This window comes from Plectropomus leopardus, chromosome 2 (assembly GCF_008729295.1).
Source record: "Plectropomus leopardus isolate mb chromosome 2, YSFRI_Pleo_2.0, whole genome shotgun sequence".
Lineage (NCBI taxonomy): Eukaryota > Metazoa > Chordata > Actinopteri > Perciformes > Serranidae > Plectropomus > Plectropomus leopardus.
In genome coordinates this window covers 35,656,930-35,677,541 of record NC_056464.1, presented here as the reverse complement: position 1 = coordinate 35,677,541, position 20,612 = coordinate 35,656,930, and the positions used below count along the sequence as shown (strand labels likewise).

General features: G+C 39.8%; 2 protein-coding genes across 2 annotated transcripts in view; both read left to right on the top strand.

The window, feature by feature from the left end:
• il17rd (interleukin 17 receptor D) overlaps window positions 1–16,278 on the top strand; it is a 35,834-nt gene extending 19,556 nt beyond the window's left edge. The window contains exons 3-16 of the mRNA XM_042510049.1: window positions 400–522; window positions 5,242–5,360; window positions 5,987–6,107; window positions 6,669–6,713; window positions 8,268–8,419; window positions 8,726–8,791; window positions 9,009–9,063; window positions 9,595–9,705; window positions 10,817–11,001; window positions 11,094–11,209; window positions 12,111–12,377; window positions 13,123–13,695; window positions 14,652–14,926; window positions 15,074–16,278. Of these exons, the coding sequence (XP_042365983.1) occupies window positions 400–522; window positions 5,242–5,360; window positions 5,987–6,107; window positions 6,669–6,713; window positions 8,268–8,419; window positions 8,726–8,791; window positions 9,009–9,063; window positions 9,595–9,705; window positions 10,817–11,001; window positions 11,094–11,209; window positions 12,111–12,377; window positions 13,123–13,695; window positions 14,652–14,926; window positions 15,074–15,204 (2,339 nt within the window). The 3' untranslated portion in view covers window positions 15,205–16,278. The remainder of the gene's footprint in view (window positions 1–399; window positions 523–5,241; window positions 5,361–5,986; window positions 6,108–6,668; window positions 6,714–8,267; window positions 8,420–8,725; window positions 8,792–9,008; window positions 9,064–9,594; window positions 9,706–10,816; window positions 11,002–11,093; window positions 11,210–12,110; window positions 12,378–13,122; window positions 13,696–14,651; window positions 14,927–15,073) is intronic.
• A 3,565-nt stretch (window positions 16,279–19,843) lies between these two features.
• arhgef3 (Rho guanine nucleotide exchange factor (GEF) 3) overlaps window positions 19,844–20,612 on the top strand; it is a 34,461-nt gene continuing 33,692 nt past the window's right edge. Inside the window, 1 exon segment of the mRNA XM_042510035.1 lies at window positions 19,844–20,080. Coding sequence (XP_042365969.1) covers window positions 20,046–20,080 — 35 coding nt within the window. The 5' untranslated portion in view covers window positions 19,844–20,045.

The following is a 20,612-nucleotide window of genomic DNA, read 5'->3' as shown; positions in this document are numbered from 1 at the left end:
AATTTTAATTGTCTCTTTTTTCTAGTGTTTTGGGGGATTGTGTGATCTGTGATGTGGTTTGTGTTGTTGAAATATTTGAAATTCAGTAGAGATAGGGAACCTCTGAGTCATTTTTTCTTCGGTCACATTTTTCCCGTATTGAAAATTGTATTGAAAAAAGATATTTTTTGAAGTATTGTTTAAAAAAATCGAATTCCTGTGTCATGACTAGTTTTGATACTTTGACAAATTTACTGATTTGAGAACTGAATAAATGAAGAGGTAGAGGTGAGACAGCCACAGTCACGGCGGCACCACAGGATGACTTCAACATTTGTTTTCAATAAATCCTGTAAAAAAAGATGGAATAATGACGTCAATAATGACTGTTAATTAATCTCTCTGTCTCTCGTCCTGCAGATTGTTCGTTAAACTACCCGTTGGGGAAACATGTGATCCACGAGGTCGCCAACGTCTCCTTCAGCCACCTAGCCTGCGAGGATCAGGCCGCCGTGGTCGTCCACTGGTCTGCAAGTCCACTAGGTACCCGTCTGTCAGTTTACCCTGTCTGTCTTTTTGTTTGTTACCTGTCTGTCCTAATGTCTGTTCACATGCTCCTGCACAGTGAGAGATTCAGAGAGAGGAGGGAAAGGAGGGAGGAGAGTAAAAACCTTCAAAGTGCTCAAATCGGAAAGATTATCCAGCTCTGTCCTCTGTGTGTGTGCGTGTGTGTGTGTGTGTGGGTGTGGGTGTGTGTCTGTGTGTCGGTGTCCCTTTGATCAGTCCCGGAGAATAAGAGAGAGGATCACATCTCACACTACAATACCACGATTTGACCGTAAAGGAATGTGTGTGTTCGTGTGTGTGTGTGTGTGTGTGTGTGTGTATCTTTCTGTGTGTGTGTGTGTGTGTGTGTGTGTGCGTGCTCAGTGTAAGGTGAACTCTCCCTCTGTGACAATACAGCCTGTTGTTTTCTCACAGAGACAGAAATCTTCCAGAAATGTTTCATGTCACAGTCGCGGCAGCAGCCAGAATCCCGAATCTGTCAAATGTCCTGAAAACCTGCTCAGCTTCTTTCTGCCCGCGGAGAGCTGCAGAACTCAAAATTAAAGCTATTTGTCATTTCCAGCCACCTTGTCCAACCGAATGGGGGCCAGTATTTCCCCCTTTAATATGTCGGTCCACTACTGTGTCCATACAAATGCATTTACAATCACCAGTCATGAATAAACTCTAAATAAACTGTCAGCAGAGCGAGAAAACAGCCGGTCAAAATAATGCTGCTGTCATCATCGTGTGGCGTTTGAGTTTAGTTTACAGTAACCAGAAAACACGCCATTTGAAAAGTTAATCACAAACTGTGAGCCAGTTTGTGTTGTCATTAGTTACACTAAAGATATTTGTTGGTAAATAGCAAACATTAGATGTTACTTACCAGTCTTAAAGAAATGTGGCGAGTTCAGCATCAAACCGCATCTTTTCGTTCTCCAGGAGCTGTCTCCAGCTTTGGAAAGCCCGCCAACGTTTACTCTAGTTTTGCTGCTTGTGACGAGATAACGGTCGTTTTCTGGAGCTGCTGACATCGCTGTGTTTCTTACACACTAACTAACTGAGACTGTAACTTCATCGCTGTATCCATCGACTCCGACGTTGTGTCGAGGACTGTTTCTCAGTCGATATGTGTTTCGTCTGCACAAAAACCTGACCCAAACCTTTAGCCGTAACCGTGACAACCAAGGGGGGCGCTACACATAGATATGTGGAAGGCACTATTTGGCAGGGGAACACACTTTGACAAAACACCAGCCGGCTCAACTTCTTCATCCTCTCCTGCGGCACACTGGAGGCCACAGAGACTCACTGTTGTCTCTCAGGTCAGGATGTCTTATTACAGAAGGGACATCCCGTCCCTGACTGCTCAGAAATACAACACATCTTAGACAAAACATCAAAGGTGTTACCTCTTCATTTCATTTTTTGAATGTTTTATATTAAAACTATGTCCAGATCTTACATATAGCTCCTTTAAAAAGCAGAAAAGAGGGATTTTTAAAAATTATTGTTTTTCAAAGTGGTTTCCAATGTTTGGCAGACTCTGCTGCAGCCGGAGCAGAGGAAAAGATCTCCACATGCATTCTTTTATGTATATGTATGAAGTCAGAACTGGATGTTATAGGGTTAAATACCAGGTCCAGTGTGACTTTCGTTTGTGCTCAACTTTTATCATACTTTTATCAAGATATTTGCATATTAAGAACAAAAAAATGTGTGCTTTTATTATGATTTAATATCTTAAAACACAGAATATGACTATTGATGTCATATAAATATGAGCATTTCTTGTCACAGTAAGTACTAAAAGTGTCTTTGCAGACTGCAGCAGGGAGAGGAGGCCTGTTTAAATGTGTTTAAAATTAAGGATATGAAGAGAATTATGTGACCTTCAAAAGTCACGTGATTATCATCATATTACAAAACAAGTTGTTTTCATTATGAAGGAGTCATAAATCAGGATTAGGAATTAATTTCAGTCGTCTAACTGCTTCAGAAAGCAGCACAGAGCTCTTGGGTTTAATCTGTTCTGCAGCACCTGATATTTCTATTCGGGGATCACATGAGGAGCCACATGTGTTTTACACTCCAGCCGTAACACTGTACAGACGAAAACTTTACCAGGTGGACCAAAGACAGATAGTCTTAATAACATCATGCAGAGTTTGATTCATTATTTTTAGTCTTATGTGAGTGTGTAATCTCCCCTGCAGGCTAAGATTTTTACACATCACGGAGAGGTGAAATCATGACTTCATTGCTCTGATTGTTGCAGATGATCCACAGTGATGAATCAGACTCTCCAGCTGCTCTCTTTATAGTTTTTTGGGGGCTTTTTCATGCCTTTATTGCATAGGACAGGTGAAGTGTGAAAAGGGAGAGAGAGAGGGGATAACATGCAGCAAAGGGCCGAGGCTGGAATCGAACCCGCGGCTGCTGCAGCGAGGACTTAGCCTCCATACATGGGGCACCTGCTCTATCCACTGAGTCACCAGGTGCCCCGTGTATTTATCTTTTTTTAATCATTAACAATGACCCTTTGAGGAATGAAAACAGAAGATATTTTGGGTAAAATAAAAACTTGATTATAGTGGAAACTTAAAACATTTTTTTTAAAGTCTCACTTTTGAAAATAAATAAAAGTGAGATTCTTCAACCGTTAAGCAACCAAGCAAATATATATATAGTATTTTAATTATCATGTTTCACACCATAGAATACCATGAAACTGGAAGCTAAATCATTGCAACCCAATGCCAAAATCCGCTTATTCCAGCTTTTTCAATGTCTATGTGATATATTAAACAAGGGCTGGATGATAAAACAATAATGATATCAATCGCAATATATCTTTTCACGATTAAAATATGAGACGTAGTCGACAGAAGGTGTGAATGTGAAGGCATCCAGCTGGGTTTTGACAGACAACACGAACAGCCAACAATAATAAGAATAGCGCCGCGGCAAACCAAATGCAGTGAAGGACTTTGACTCAGAACAGATGAGTGTTTGACAGCCACAGCAATTTATTATCGTGGATCAAACAGCTGATGGTCCGACAGCAGCGCAGTGAGACAGACAAACAGAGCGCAGCTTCTCCTCAAAGCACCGAAGTGTTGCAGAGGTGGGAAGTGACTTCTTTAGACTTCAACAGACTACTTTGTGTTAGTTTCAGGTTTAATCAGACTTTGGATGAATTATTTAGAAACACCAGGACGCATCGCTCCCTGTCTCATCCAGCCGCTCGCGCTGAGCTCTCATTATTATTACCAGGGGCAGATGTAATGTTTTGGGGGCCTGGGGCCACAAGCACATGAGCTTATTTTCACCCTTGGCAGCTATAGGAGAAGTAGGCCTACTCAGAAGTTTTTAATTCCCGAATAAAATGATTAATAGCACAGAAGTTGAAGTCAGAGTCCTGCAGTCAGGAGAGGTTGGCCCATTATCAGCACAATGTGCCTAAATTTACCTGAAGTTTGTATAAGATGGAACTATTAATTTTTACATAATCCTGGAAAGTTTAATAAATAATAATAAATCATATGTTTATTACACTCCAACACACCATGGTCACATGAAACTGTGTCAGTGAACTATGAGGGCAAAAAAACAAACCACATAAAAAAGAGCAAAAAGCAAAACAATCATTCATTAATCGCAGTGGAAATAAAATGTTCAATTAATCGTGATATTGATTTTAGGTATGAGGTGTGGACCTTTGCTGGGAGGAAATTTTGGTAACTGAACCTCTTTAAATTTTAGTAGAATAGGTCCTCCAGTTGGTGATGCCTGTTCTACAGTATATTCGTCATGTTCAGTGTCTGCCAGAAAATAAATATTTAAACCAAAATGAACCTCATGATATCTTCATATCTCACTTCATAGTAAAAGGGAACGTCTTACACGCCTGACAGAAATAGTGATTTGATGCATATTGTGATATATATCGACATCGACTGATATGAAAAACATTATTGTGATAAGACTTTTTTCTTTATCGCCCAGCCCTATATTAAACTGAATATATCTGAGCTTTAAACTGCTGATCAGACTACATGAGACGTTTTGAGATATAGTTGTGGGCTCTTGGAAACTGATGGGCATTGTGAGGTGAGATTCATCCTTTATGGAGGTTTTGTACAAAATGAGTTGATATTTCAGTCTGGACCCAAAGTAGGAAAATATCTTCAATCAAGGTTAAAAAAATGTAGACAGAAACTGAAATGCTACAGACGGGGGAAATAAAACGAGCACAAACCTGCCGTCACACTGCAGCTGTCGTTAAAATGCACACACAACCTCGTCTGTCCTCGACTCTGCAGGAGACGCAGAGAGAGAAAGAGACGGAGACGGAGATGTTCAGGAATCTGCCTAAGGACAGAAAAACCTGTTCCACCGCTGCTCTCTCTCTCCTTCTCTCCTTCTCTCCTTCTCTCTCCGCACAGAGCTAATAGGAAAAACATGTCCCGTGGACGTAAAGGTGTAATTACAAGACAGACGTCTTTTCAAAGAGCGCAGAAGAAGAGGAGGAGGAGGTGGGCGGCAGGGAAGGAAGGACACGAGGAGGGGAGGAGATACAAATAAACAAGACAGGGGAGTTGACAGGAAGGGAAAAGGAAACAAGGAGAGGAGGGAAGACGAGAGGGGACAAGATGAGGAAACAAGGAGAGAAGGACGGATGTGGATGAACTTGTTGTTGTGTCTCTGCAGGAATCGAACACATTAAAGGTTTCAGAGTTTATCTGGAGGACAAGAACCCAGAGGGGAAACAGTGTCAACATCTCATCCTCAAAGACCCTCGACAGCTCAACTTCTCCTACAGGAACACGGTACGACCAAAAATAATGTTAAAAATTAATTATACCAGGGTTCCTGCCGATCCTTGAGTCTTGAAATTAATAAAATTCGTAAAAATATAAAAAGAAGGCCTTAATTGGAACTAAAATGTCTTAAAATAATCTTATAAATCTTAAAAATGCTAAGACACTGGAAGAAGGAGTAATGTTTTTTTTAAAATCTGCACTTTTTTAGGTCATTTGCTTGTTTGTTTACTTTTTTTCACTTTTTGGTAATTTTCTGACTTTTTTCTAACTTTTTTTTTTGCAAATTTTTGGGCTGCATTTTTTTTAAGTTGCTCCTTGCCTTCTCCCCATGATTTGGAGAGAAACCAAACCACTTTGCTCAGGTTTCAAAGGGTTAAAACTGCAGATAGAAATAATCCATTTCTTTTTATTCTTCATGAATACAGATACTTTTTATTATTGCGTGAATATGCTTCCTAAGACTATTAACACACAGTGTTTTATTTTTCCCTTAATAATAATCTCGTGCTGCTCATTGTTCTCATGTTCACCACAACCACCAAAAATGCTCCAGTGAAACCGTTCATGTCTCAGTTTTACTGTCCTCACTCTGTTTTATTGTTTATTGATTTATCATTGTTTTACTGACACAGAAGCTGAGCAGTCAGCCTTTCAGCGGTTTGACCTTTGACACCGACTACATGGTTCGTGTCGTTCCTTTCCCGACTCTGATGAACGAGAGCTTCTTCCCTCCGTCCTTCCTGCGGACCAACTGTGAGTCTAGAAATCTCCTTCAAACACAAAGGGCTACTTAACTGATAAATTAAAGAAAAAACGTGATTTATTGTCTTTCCAGATGAGTCAGATGAGAATATCGTGTTAAGCTAAGCAGAAACTATCCCGGCAGGAGGAAACTGCTGATTAATCAATACTGTGTGGCAAGTCACAGATACTATATTTTGAGCGTCAAGCTGAGGGCCATTTAAAATCAGTCAACGGGCTACGATTGGCCCCCAGGCTGGATTTTGGACATGCTTGCACTAGCATGTCCGCTATCCACATGCAAGTCTGCAGCTGTCTGTGTCTGTGTGTGATCAAGACTTCAGACAAAACACGCTCTCTCTGCACCGGACACACACGTAATGTAAAACCTGCAGCATGTGTGCCAAATGTGTCCGGTTATTTATCCATTTGAGGAAAAGAGGTTTACGTTTATTCCCCAAAATGTGAAGACAGTCCCTTTATATTTGTCAGATCAGTGAAGTGAAGATGAGGCTGCAAAATCAGACTGTCTGACAGTTTCTGTGTGTGTGTGTGTGTTCATTCATCTCACAGCGTGTGAAGTCCTCCTGGGATCAGACAACCTGGTCTGCAAACCATGTAAGTTCCTCACTGTCGTCGTCATAACCAGAGCCACATGTACAGAGTCAGAGTCAGTCCAGTTTCACTGTCTTGTTCTCCTGAGTCGTTAAACGTCAGTAACACATTTTCACTAATTTCTTTAAATTTTTTAGTTTACACACAGTTTTGATCCGATCACTGCCATGAATAGGTTTGCTGTTATTTGAGATCTTACGTTGTATATTCTAGATTTCCGGTGCAGATGTTTCACATGAAACAACTTCCAGGAAAGATAGTTTGTTCGGTTATCTTTTCCAGATCTTTGAAGGAAGCGTTGAGTTTGAGAGTCGCTTAACAAAGATCAAAACAGAGCTATTAATTCTTGAAAACACTGTTCAAAACAAAAACTGACATGTGTGCTGATGAATTTAGAGCTGAACTAACAAGATAATGAGTAAATTAGAATTAAAACAGGAGCAGATCAGATAACAGGGAGGCTCCTATTTAAAATATGACACACTTATAAAGCTGATTTTTTAAAATAAAGGTATGGGTTTCTCCGTTGTTTAGGTAAATGAGAACATTGAATTTATGGCAGTTGGCATGTCTCAAAATTGTATAAACTTATATCTGCACTTACACTGTGTATTCCTATAAACAAATGGGAAAAAAACTCACACTGTTAACAATTTATTAAATAAAATCTGTAAAAACATCTTCAGCATGTCCAGGAAAACAAACATAAGACTAATACAAGATTATCCACAGAACTCACATCACACAGCACAAGATGAACATAATGGGATTAACGGGATCAGACACGTGCACTCATTGTACCTTTAACACGACTGACAACTGCCTCCATGCACTCTGGCACCTCTGGCAGCAAGTCACCACCTCACTATCCCGATTCCTTGGCTGCACCGCTCCGTTATCTCCCTCTTTATGCAAACTCTGTGATCTAGTTACACTTTAAAACACCCACTATTGCCAAGAAAACAATATTACTAAACTGGAAAATAGGGAAAAAGGTCAATATTTCACAATGGTTGGACCTCCTAACACAACAGATATCATTAAAAAAAACAATGCGCTCTGCAAAAAAGAATAAAAAATGTAAGATTTGATAAAATATATTCAACAATTTTCATCTCTGTGCCACAATAGAGATTTAAATTTGACACATCTGTGTAGCTGGGGAAGGCAAATGAGGGAAGGAAAAGAGAAGAAGGCTAAAAAAAAAAGTGCCTGTGTGTAGACATGAGCAGGAAGAAATGTAGCTAAACACAAGCAATCGGCTCTCTCTTTGTTTATTTGTTTTCATTCTTCATTTCAGTCTTTGATTTCTTTTTTAAGCATCTTTATGGTTATTATTGTTGTTGCTTTCTTGCTTTATTTAAAAATCAAACCCAATATCATCACTTTTTTGACTTTATATTTGGTTATTTAAATGCACTAAATGGTGATTAAAGGGTTTTAAAGAAATAATAAATAAATAAGAAATTGGCATTTTTCACTAATATGTTTGTACTGCTGATTCTTATTTGCATTATTTAAGTGAGTGAAGGTTAAGTTGTGTTTTTTTCGCTGCAGTCTGGAAGCCAAAGACCCTGAACGTGTCTCAGTTGGGATCGAACCTCCACGTGACCTTCGACCAGGCGCCGGCCTCCTTTGGCTTCCACTTCTACTACCTGTACTACAAACTGCGGCAGGACGGACCCTTCAGACAGCAGCGCTGCAAACCGGTGAGTACTGTCAGCCTGAAGGGAGGGTTCAGCGGCTTTTAGACAATCTTCTGTGTTTGAAATTTTAACCTTTTTTATTTTATTTTCCTTTTTTGGGGTTTGGAGTTAATCCCACACATTTATTTGCCTTTTCCTGCACTACATATTATGTTATTTCTTCATTTGAAAAAGAACATCATGATCATTGGTCCTTCTGATTTCGCTGTCCTTGTTATTTATACATTGTGGGAATTAATTTCATATTTATGTTTAAAGAACATGATGCTACCTGCAGGCCCAGTTTTGATTTTGCGTACTTTATTTTAGGACGCGAACCAGCCCAGAACTACGTGCATCCTCCAGGACGTCACTCCAGGGACCTACACCATAGAGGTACATAAATGCAGCACTGGTCACCTGAACTGGATAAACTGGGAACTGCTGGATTCTCCTCTTCACATTTTTTATGGATTAAAATGCAAAACATTTTTAATTACTTAATAAAAAAAATCTCAGTACCAAAGTTCATATCCATCTGTTCACACTTGTTATTTTTCTCTCCTTTGTTCCACCGCTTTCTGTCTCTACTTTTCAATATTTTCCATGTCAGCTGAGAGACGACAGTAACACGACGAGGAGGCAGAGTCAGTACCACGTCAGCCAGGGTAACACACACACACACACACACACACACACACACACATCATGGTCCAACTGGTCGGCAAGTAATAGAATTTAAGCACACTGTTGCCAAAACAATCACCATCTCCAGCAATAATGACATAGTCCTTGCTGGAGACACGTTAGGACGCAATAACACGACACACGATGCTCACCCCTCCCGAAATATTTTACAGAACCTTTACATGTATACTTTATCTCTCCCAAATTCTACCAAGTTCTTATAATTTGGAAAATCTGAACAGTGGGGGAAGTTTAACTCTGTCTTGACTTATATACTGTACCATAATCTGCTGTCCAGAAGAAAAAAAAAATTAAAAAAACGATTGATGCTCAAATGCGTGGCAGACCACCACAGCAGGAGGTTTGACTGATCGGGTCTCAATGCATCTTGGTGATTATTTAATTTTATTTAGAGCTGTCCAGCTGGTTTAAACAAGCACTGTTTCTTTTAAAGGACTTTCAGTTACTGGATGTTTTTGTCTCATGCCGGGTGCGTTTGTTTCATCTATCAGTTCACTCCCCCTGGGCGGGGCCTATCCGTGCCATGGCCATCACGGTGCCTCTGGTCATCATGTCTGCCTTCGCCACTCTCTTCACCGTCATGTGTCGCAAGAAACAACAAGGTGAGAGCGCTAAGTACAGGTGATACCGCTTGTTTTATTTCTCCTGCACATTTGGTGCTTTAAAGCGTCTCGAAACGTGGATTAAAAAAGTAAGAATGCAAATATTATATTAAAACTTCTGAGTGAAAATAAATGTTCCCAACTATTAGAAAACAGAGTTCATAGCATTTCTCCAGACTGTGTGGGTGTGGCAGATCACGTTTTGAGTGACACCTCCTTGGGTCCTTCCTCTGTCAACTGTCTCTCGTCTCCACGACGACAGCCATGGAGCAAAGCAGAGTCGGCGTGGTACAGCTGTATCTGTTCAGCCTCTGACTCCAATCTGACGCTCTGCACTAAAATGAGAGAGCTGTTGTTCAAAGACACGGAGGGTAATATTTCTCCATGTTTGATTTTCTTAAAAAATTGGATTATTTATTTTGAAAAAATGTAAAAGAAAATGAAGAAAAGACTAAACAAACAAGCAGACAGACAAAAAAGTCAGATTTACAGACAATGAAAAGCATAAAGCAAAAGAAAATGGTCAAACACACGATGACGTAGTTCACACATTGAAAGGAGTGAGACGTGTTAAACTTCATCACACATTCACTCTGTTTGGCACTCTGCTGCTCCGTCTCCCCAGACAGAGTACCCAGAGTGCACTGCTCTGGATAACGGTACATCTCAACAGAGCTCCCAATTCACTAATGGTCCAGTTTGTGCACTTCGGCGCTCAGTGAGCGTTTTCAAATGCACCCTCTTGAAAGGAGCGTTAAAGGATTTGAGTTTTGCATGTTAAATTAGTATCAACTGACACCTGTCTTTGAATTTTTTTTGGCTTTATCCATATTACGTGATATGGATCGGGGATAACCACGCCCAAATCAACCCAGCTTCAGGACACTGTAAATAAACTAAAATGACAATATTTAATTCAATGATTTAATTGCATGTTAGACCTTAAATTACATATAAAGAAGGTTTTTGGTGATCTGGGTTCTCATAGGCTTTAAGACTCTGCAGGGACTTGGAAAACTCACTGCTGATGCATTTAAGGATGCTCTATCGTTTGAAAGTGGACAGATTAAAATTACACCTGTCTCATCCATTTGTCTCCTCTCCTCTTTAGAAAACATCTACAGCCAGCTGGACGAGGAGAGCAGTGAGTCGTCCAATCACAGTGCAGCATTGAACACGGAGCGTCCGTGGCCCCGCCCCAAAGTCTTCATCTGTTACTCCAACAGAGACTGTCCCAAACACACCAGCGTCATCCAGAGCTTCGCCTACTTCCTGCAGGACTTCTGCAGCTGCGAGGTGAGACGGCGACAGACCAGATGATGTTTGGCTGGATGATAACGAGTAAAAAATATTTATGGTTTGGTGTTAAAATATTCGTCTGTGTTCAGGTTGTGTTGGACCTGTGGGAACACCTGGAGATGTGCAAAGAGGGTCAGATGTCATGGCTCAGCAGACAGCTGGACGAAGCCAACTTCATCATCACCGTCTGTTCTAAAGGCCTACGGTACTGTCTCTGTTTCTGGACTGTTTGCTGTCTTTCTGTCCACTTTACTGATTTTTTCAGCTGCAGTTCCTCCAGTGGCCACTAGATGCTGCTAAAACGCTCAGATTTACTTTTGTCCCTCCATCCATCCAGTATTCCTCCCCTTTATTTTCCTCCATCCTTCATGTTTAGTATGGATCTTTCTTCTTTTCTTTCCTTTGCTCTTCCATACTTCCTTCATACTGACCCTATTTGTTTCCTCTCTTTAATTTTCCCTCCCTCTGTCTCTGTGTCCCCATGTCTGTCAGCTCCCAGTGTCCATTACGGCTGCACAATATGACGACATATATGGTCAGATGACAATAAAAACGTCTACTGTTTCATATAATGCTATATATTTTATTTAATTTACGTCATCTGATACAGTTTGCATCCGCTTTGATTTATTTAGCTATAACAATACTTAATTTAACTTTACTAATACAGTACTTTATATAACTTTGCTGAAACAGTACTTAATTTAACATTATACTTATTTAACATTATAACAGTATTTTATTAGTAGTAGTTTCTTGTGTTTTAGTAGTGTACAATAGTTTAGAGGAGATCTCACTGTATTGAGATGTGTATGTGTGTGTGTGTGTGTGTGTGTGTGTGTGTGTGTGTGTGTATACAGTATGTAATCGTGTAGTGCGATATAGCCTTAAAATACTGTGATATTATTTAAAAGCCGTATCACACCCATGCTCCTTTGCTGTCCAGACAGATCAGGACCAAATAAGATAAATAAGAGTACAATAATGTTGAATAATAAATATATTAACAATAATAATAATTAGTATTTTTATAACTGTTCCTGCCACTGCAAAAAAACTTCTTTGTATATTATTCTCCTCTAACTGTCTCAGTTCTCTTTCTGCAGCTACTACGTGGAGAAGAAGAGTCGCCGAGGGAAGACGCCAGTCAGCCGCCGCAATAACAGCAGCAGCAGCGGCGGCGGCGGCGGCTCTCCGATTGGTGGATCAGGCGGTGACCTCTTCATTGTGGGCGTGGCCATGATCGCTGAGAAGCTGCGTCTGGCGAAGCAAAGTGAGGGGGGCGGAGCTCAGGAGCTGAACCGATACATGACGGTTTATTTCGACTATTCCACAGAAAACGACATCCCCACCATGTTGAGTCTGGCTCCCAGGTAAACACAACTAATTTAATTTTATTTCATTTTCATGTTGTTTATTTTCTTTTTATTGCCATTTCTCTGACCCTTTTTATAGGTATTTTTATATGAGCCAAATATGTTGTTTCGTATTCCTAACTGCTGAGAAAAATCTGAAATCTTCAAAAAAACACAGAAGAAGAATAAACACCTCTTAAACACAACAGCTGGAGCAGTTCCTGCACCCTCCATGTGAACATTTGCAGTCTATTTATCAAGAAAATAATTTAAAACACTAATTAATGAAATGGAAAAAACACAACACTTCAATAAAATATAGCAAATAATAAGGATAGTTGGTATTTTCTTACATTGAAAATAATTTTACAATTATTTTGTTTTCACTGAATCCAGTCTAATTGCAGCATGCATGATCAGGAGATGCAGTGAATTTGTTTGCTTAAAATTTTATTTTGTTGCATCTTATATCAGTAACACAATACTGAACAAATGAATTAAACTAAATGTATTTTCACCACAATTATCTTATCTAAGCCCGCAATTTTAACAGATTTTTATTTTATTTATTTTCTCCTCATATATTTTTTAACATTTTTTAAATTCATGTTATGTTCACATTTTAAATGTCATTTTATTATTATTATTATTATTATTATTATTATTATTATTATTGTTATTATTATTTGTTACTTAATTTATTTTTAATGCAGGTCTACTGCAGAAGAAAAACGGTTACAGTCATTTTATTTTCTGCGTTCAGGTTCAAGTTGATGGATCAGCTGCCTCAGCTCTTCAGTCGGCTTCACTCCACTCAGTCCAGTTTGGCAGACCGAGAGTCGCAGCCTCTCAACGTCTCCAGGAGGAACTACTTCAGGAGCAGATCCGGACGCTCGCTCTACGTTTCCATCTGCAACATGCACCAGCACATCAGCCAGAACCCCGACTGGTTCGAGAAGCAGCTGGCTCCTTCAGGAGGTTCCTCCACCTCCTCCTCGAAACACTCTCCTCTCCCTACTGTCCCGGGTCCACCTCCTCCTCCAAAGCCCGGCTGCGCGTCCTCCTCGTCTCAGCCCGAGCAGAGGTTTGACTCCGGCTTGGTGCTGAATGAGGTGGTGGTGAATACGCCGTCCCTGGAGGGCGGGGAGGCAGCGCCGAGGAGGAACATGCTCCTGCTGGCTCCTGGATCCAGCCCCAGTCTTAACCAAGGCCTCAGCCACAGTCCTAGTCCAAGTCCAGGTCCCTGTCCCAGTCCTGGTCTATGTCCTAGTCCTGGTCTTTGTCCCAGTCCAGGTCTGCCACACTGCTCTCTGTCCATGCTGGGATCCACTTCAAGGTAAAGCAAAGTGTAACGTCTTTTTTTGTGGATTTCTTTGTGCATTGAAGCTAAATTTCAGTTGTTTGGCGTCGCTTTCACTGTCGAGGACAGTTAGTCTAAATCCTCTGAATCCATTAAAGCTCCAGGAGTCATCACCGGCCCTTCTAAAGCCGCTTCTTTACGCCTCCTTTGCATTTTTGCATAGAACCAAATGACGGTGGCGTCATTTATACAGCATGCAGGCATCGCAGAATCAAAAAAAGGCATGACGGGCGCAACATATTACACAACAGCGTCGGCTTCCAGCGTGGCATAAAACATGAGCATGGGCAGCACTTTCTTGCATTATATGACACTGACACTCATTTACCGTCTCTGTTATATGGCAGCTGATCTCGTCTTCTGCTCGGAGGGTAAGGAGCTCCCAAATCTCACTGTTTTTCCTCGTAACCAACATTTACAGCTGTTCTTCTTTGAGCTAGTTACTAACTGCTGTCAGCGTTTTTTATAAACTTAAAACACGTCATCAAAATGTCACACCCGTCCTGACGGCTGTCCTGTTCACACAGACACTATTTTGACGCTGTTTCTGCCTCCCGTGGTAAAAAACTTGTACATTATGCACAAAACAGCGAGGCGGCACAACGGTGCAATATTCCCGCCTTAAACGTCACATGCCGGTCAGAATGAAATTAGTTTTGAATCCTCAGCAGATAATATTCAATTTCAATTCAGTTTTATTTATAAAGCCCAATATCACAAATTACAATTTGCCTCAAAGGGTTTTATAGCATACGACATCCCTCTGTCCTCGGACCCTCAGAGTGGATCAGGAAACACCAAAAAAAGAGAAAAAATGGTAGAAAGCTCAGGAAGAGCAACTGAGGAGGGATCCCTCTTTAAGGGCAGATAGACGTGTACAGAACAGATCAACATAATAAAATAACTGTCCCGCTGTTTTTCTGCTCCTTCAGGTCCACTTCTGGAATATCTGGACTGTTACCTGAAGAGTCTTCCTCCTCCTCCTCCTCTGCTCCCTCCATCCTCCAGGATGGGGTGTGTCCTCTCCACATCCAGGCAGAAGAAGGCCGTCAGTCCCCTCCAGAGGTCCCGCCCCCTCGTGATTCGGGCATCTATGATTCGTCTGTCCCTTCCTCGGAGCTCTCCATTCCCCTCATGGAGGGACTGTCACATGACCAGGCTGACTCCTCCTCGCTGGCAGAGAGCGAGTCATCGTCCTCCGGGCTGGGTAAGGCTAGCTGTGGGCAAATACAGTAGCTTTTTGGAAATGTTGTTTCTATTTAGTTTACTTACATGTTGTGATAAATAAAGCACATGTCCTCATGTGACTGTTAAATAAATGACGCTGCTCACACCTGGTCGTTGTGCCTTTCAGGCGACGAGGAGCCGCCTGCTGTCACGTCGCTCCGCTGCAGCGCTGCCACAGTTTGTAAAGCTGAGCTGCACCACCATCACCACCTGGAGCACGGCGACAGACTCACACCTGTGGCCCCCGTGGCATTGTAGGGGACACCCTCTGTTGACTCAAAGACAACCAGCCCAGTGATGTCATCACAGGGCCAAAATGTCTTGGTCATGGACGTGAATCCTCCCTTAAAGTGCTGTCATCCCATTGCCATGGAAATGAAACTGGAATTAACTTAAAGGCACTGCAGTGGTTCAACTATGGAAAGTGCTCTAGAGCACCGGTCCTGAGTAACTATGGTAACCACTGAATTAGCGAACACTAGTAAGTGTGGGTGCCACTGAGTTCTGGAACACTAGTTGCTGGTGACTATGGAAACCACTGAGTTCTAGAACACTTCTCCCTGGTGGTCATGGTAACTACTGTGTCTAATACACCAGCCCTCGGTAACGGCGGTAACCACTGAGTTCTAGAAACATACTTTCTCGTATGTATGTTAACCGTTGCATTTCTAAATATAGTTCTTGGTAAATGTGTCCTAGAACTCAAGTCCTTGATAACTACAGTTACGGCTGAGTTCTTGAAGACTACTCCCTGGTAGTCGTGGTAACAGTCATGTCTAGTTAATCCTCGGTAACTACAGTAAACACTGAGTTCTAAAGGATTGATAAACATAATAACTATGGTAACTGAGTTCTAGAATACTAGGCCTTGGTAACAATGGTTACCACTGCATCTAGAACACTACTTTCTAGTAACTATGGTAACCACTGCATCTAGAACACTACTCTCTAGTAACTATGGTAATCATTGAGTTCTAGAACACTTCTTTCTAATAGCTATGGTGACCACTGAATTCTATAACGCTACTTTCTGGTGACTATGGTAACCACTGAGCTCTAGAACACTTCTTTCTAGTAGCTATGGTGACCGCTGCATGTAGAACACTCATCCCCTAGTAACTAAGGTACTTTGTTCGCCTCGCTGGTTGCCCTTTCTGGATGAGTTTTGAAGGACTGGATCTCCAGAAGCTGGCAGGATGGACCAGTCCAAACCAACGACTGCCTCAGCACTGCGTCTTGATTGATTTTTGATTGACAGCTGACTCATGTACGAGCTGATGTTCAGGCACTTTTTGATGCAGAAAAGCAGGACGACACGTACAGATCAACGACATCTAAGCTTCTGAGGCTCTTTTACCCAAAAAGAGTCCTTGACAAAAGCTGCTGAATGTATCGTCACCTCAATGACGCCATAATGTGGCAGCATTCCAACTCTGAGGACGTGTTTTGTGTTATTCTCAACATTTAGGACCAAAACCAAGTATATACTAAATAATGAATCAGTGAATGCTCAGAGGAGAGTTCTTTATTATAAAGGGGAATTTTCCTTATTCAGATAGTAAGAGAACATCTTATCAATATTCATTGAATTTTTAATGAGCCAGTTTTAACTCAGAAGTTTTAACAGCAAACCTTATCACAACGTTTTCAACATATATTATATATTTGTTGACTCATCCTTGAATCATCAAGTAACCTGATAAACACAGCCACCTCATCATAAATAATTCAACAGTAAAAGAATTTTGACAAAATGATAATGGACTGTCGAAAATGTGTTAAAACCTGCTAATGTGATGTAATATGGCAGAAGAATTGTGTGAAGTACGAGTTCAACTCAAATTTAGTTTTTATTTTAATTCACAAACTAAGAACTTAAAATTCAAATGCATTCAGCTGGTGACGCCACTACTACACAACAATGTGCTGAATACTGTGGTTACTTTGTTCAGCTTGTGGTTACATTATTAAACGTATTGAATATTAATGTTACATTTATATCATGTATTTCTTTGTAATCCTTTTCTAACATTGTTGCAGGAAGCAGCGATGATGAGGGCATTATGAAAAGTGATACTTTGTAAATTTACTAAAACAAATTAAAGATGCAACTGTGGAAGCCCATTCCTGCCAGAACAACAACAACAAAAACAACAACAAAACAACAACAACAAATACATTAAATGTTGTTAAATGAAATGGTGCGACGTTTTTGATTTACAAAGTCAAAATTATGAGATACAAAGTTAAAGTTATGAGCTAATATTTTAGTGTCCCAAAAGTAACTCAATATTCAGTACATTTAAAGTAATACGTTTGATTTATTACCACATTATGAACATTATACTTTAATTTTGGCTTCAAAACTTGAAATTGTCTCATAATTATGACTTAGTCAGTATTGTGACTTAATTTGAGATAATTTTTCTATTTTTTTAAATATCCTGGTACAAGTGAGCTTCCTAATTATTGGGTCCATGAACATATTTTATATCTGACACAAGTACAAGAAAGCTACGACCATCATTTTCAAGTCTTTTTTTTATTTTCCTGGCTTAAATGTTTGAGTTGTTGCTGAAGGGATGACAGCTTCTGGTTCATCTGCAGGTTTTAGTTTGTTGGAAGGGAAGATGCAGCATTTCCTACTTGTAAATAGTATTCTTATTTTTATTTTTTCCTGGAAATGTCTGTTCTGTTTCACTTTTGTATAGTTAGACTGTTGTATTATTATTCTTTCTACATTTTATAGAAATGTACTGTTTTATAGTACCTTGATGTAGGAAATAGATAAACCCATCTAATAAAACATTTGTCTTTTTGTCTTTTTTAGTTAAATCCCTGACTGTCAGTGGTTTATGATTGTAATAATAATCATTTTTTTGCAGCTACTTAAACCAGATTACTCAACTTTATGGGAAAAAAATCATGCAAAGGTTTTAATTTGATGCAAGAAACAAAGCTTTCATTGAAACTACTTTATCAGGTAACCAGAAAAACAAATTCTTGAGTGCAATAAAAATTCATGGGTAAATACTTCACCGCAGTATTTATGTTGCTTTACGACTGGTAATCATCTCTCATTTGCTTCAAGCTGGCAAACAAGTTTTAGTTTCTTGCAGTGAAACGCACACACACACACACACACTTTGACACAGAATCCAGCAGACAGCTCTATAGTGTGTGAGCTGCGAAGCGTCAATGCTTAAAACAACAGAAGCCTCTAAAACTCACAGACCTCCGGGCTCAAAGGCACAAAGTCAGCCCAGCAAAGGTCTGCCTTCAAAATAAAAGCACAGGCCTTTTCACTGTGAAGAGCTGGACTGCAGCTAATATTAAGTTATCTCTGCATTTGCTAATTATTATATTTTGTTTCCTGATGTAGCTTGATTAAGAAAGGGTACTCAACCATAACTCTGTTTGGTGTCATCTGAAATGAAACTTGAAATCACTGTAGGGTGCTCAGATTCATACCCTCGGTTACTAATTTGGTCATCAGATAGTTCCTGATATAGATCGAAAGCTTCTGTCCCTTTAAGACTTTATCTGGACTTTCTTTACTGTTGAACTTTCAAATGTCAAGAACTCTTTCATTAAAATGTCATTAAATGATCATTATATGATACTTCTTAAAGTACCAAACAAATGTATAATAACATTGGTGTACAGAAAAACTTTTATCTATAGCTGAGGCCTTATCTTTTCATTTGCCGCTTGTAAGAAAGTTCTAGCGTTAATTATACCAGTGAAATATAGCAAAGAGTGAAAAGTGTTTAAACCAACCCCTGTCTCTCCCACATTTACTCAAGAGGCCTGACACAAGATTTGACATACTTCAACTTTTCTTGTTTATTTCTGTTCTATGCCTCTTATTTACCATCCTTGTTTCATTATTTGCTTTTAAGTTGGTTCTTTTAAGTAACATGGAAACAAAAGTGATACATATGTGCCAAATATACACAAAACAGGCTTAAAATAATTACATTTTTAAGAAGGTAGCATCCCTCTGAAATAAAAAAAACAAAATCTACACAGCTATACATACATGTATGCATGCACAATTACCCACATACAGAAATGTACAAAAAGTGCACATCCATATACTTGCACATTTTTATCAACATATAATGATTCTGCACTTGTAGGGAAAAAAGGGTGAAAAATATGCCAATAATGTGTGTATTACTGCTATACAAAATCAGGCCTTATTTTGACACATGGGTAAGCTATTTTGACCAGTTTTCATTGAAAACCATACTAAGCCGACATTTCAGAGAGAAATTATTTCAATTCTCTTACATAGAAACTGAATAATGAAATGTTCTATATTAATTCACTGTAAAAAAAAAAAAAAAATCCCACACAATGGGTACTTTTACTTTTGATACTTCAAAGTACATTTTCAAATGATAATTATGTATTTTTTCTCTCTTTTTTTTGTATTCCTACTTTTAACCCTTTTAACCCTAAGCGGATCAGTTTGATTTCTTTCAGAAACATAGGGGGAAGGCAAGGTGCATCCTGGCAGAATTGTCTCGCAAATTTCAAGAAATTAGTAAAAGGTGCCAAGAAAATGACTTCAAATTTTATTAAAATATTATCAAAACCTAGGGTAAGACACTGAGAAAAAAAAAATATATATATATATAACTGTTATATTCATATATTTAGTTTTTTTGCTTTCTTTCAGGTAATATTCTCTTAACTTTTTACTTACATTTCTTGTTTTCTATTAAGTTGTTCATGGCCTTCTCGACATGTTTTTGACAGAAATCAATCCAATTTATCCAGGTTTTTAAAGGGTTAAAGTCAAGTAGTTGAAGTAGCTCTTATTTTGAAAGGTCACCGGAAGAGAGATGCTTAGCTCTTCCTCGCGCTTGACGGTTACATGAACGACGGGTTTTCACAGCGACTCAGTTTGTTGTTTAGCTTCAGTCTTCGGACTCAAATTTGACTTTTGGCTCACTTCAGAAGAGGGAAATTTGGGGTTTGTTTGTCACCGGGAGCGCGACAGCAGCCGGAAGCAGTTTTGTTGTTGTTTGTTGTTTGTAAATCAGAGTATTGTGGATCTGTTTGTGATCGTCGGGAGGAGCTGCAGCCCGATGCAGGCAGGTGATGGATGTCAGCGGGGTTCAAGGTGAGCTGGAAAATACCTGCTTTTGTGACGAAAAGGGCAAAAGTGTGATTAAAAATAGGCGTTTTCTGGTAGTGTAAGCGAAGAAGAATGTGAGGACAGAGTTAACTCTTTCACCGCCTGCGTCTGTCTGTCTGTCTGGATGAGCAGTGGTCGCGAGACCCTGACACACACACACACATACACACACACATACACACACACACACACACACACACACTGTAGTAAAGAGAGGGAGAGAAGAAAGGGGGTTTCATTGCTGCTCAGTGAGTCACAAGTTTGCTTGAGAGTGACTTGTAGTCTGCAAACACACACACACACACACACACACACACACACACACTTCTGTAAACAGTTTAATCATGGCAGCTTGGTGTGGAAAGTGATGTTTATTTGTTGTTTTTTTTGCCTTCTGATGCTACCAGTGGAGGAAAGTAACGAAATAGGCCACATCTACAATTTTGTTTTTGAAGCGTCTTATTTAGAGGGGGCAGTTTGCACAAATTGTTAGCAAATACACACAAACAAAGAAATC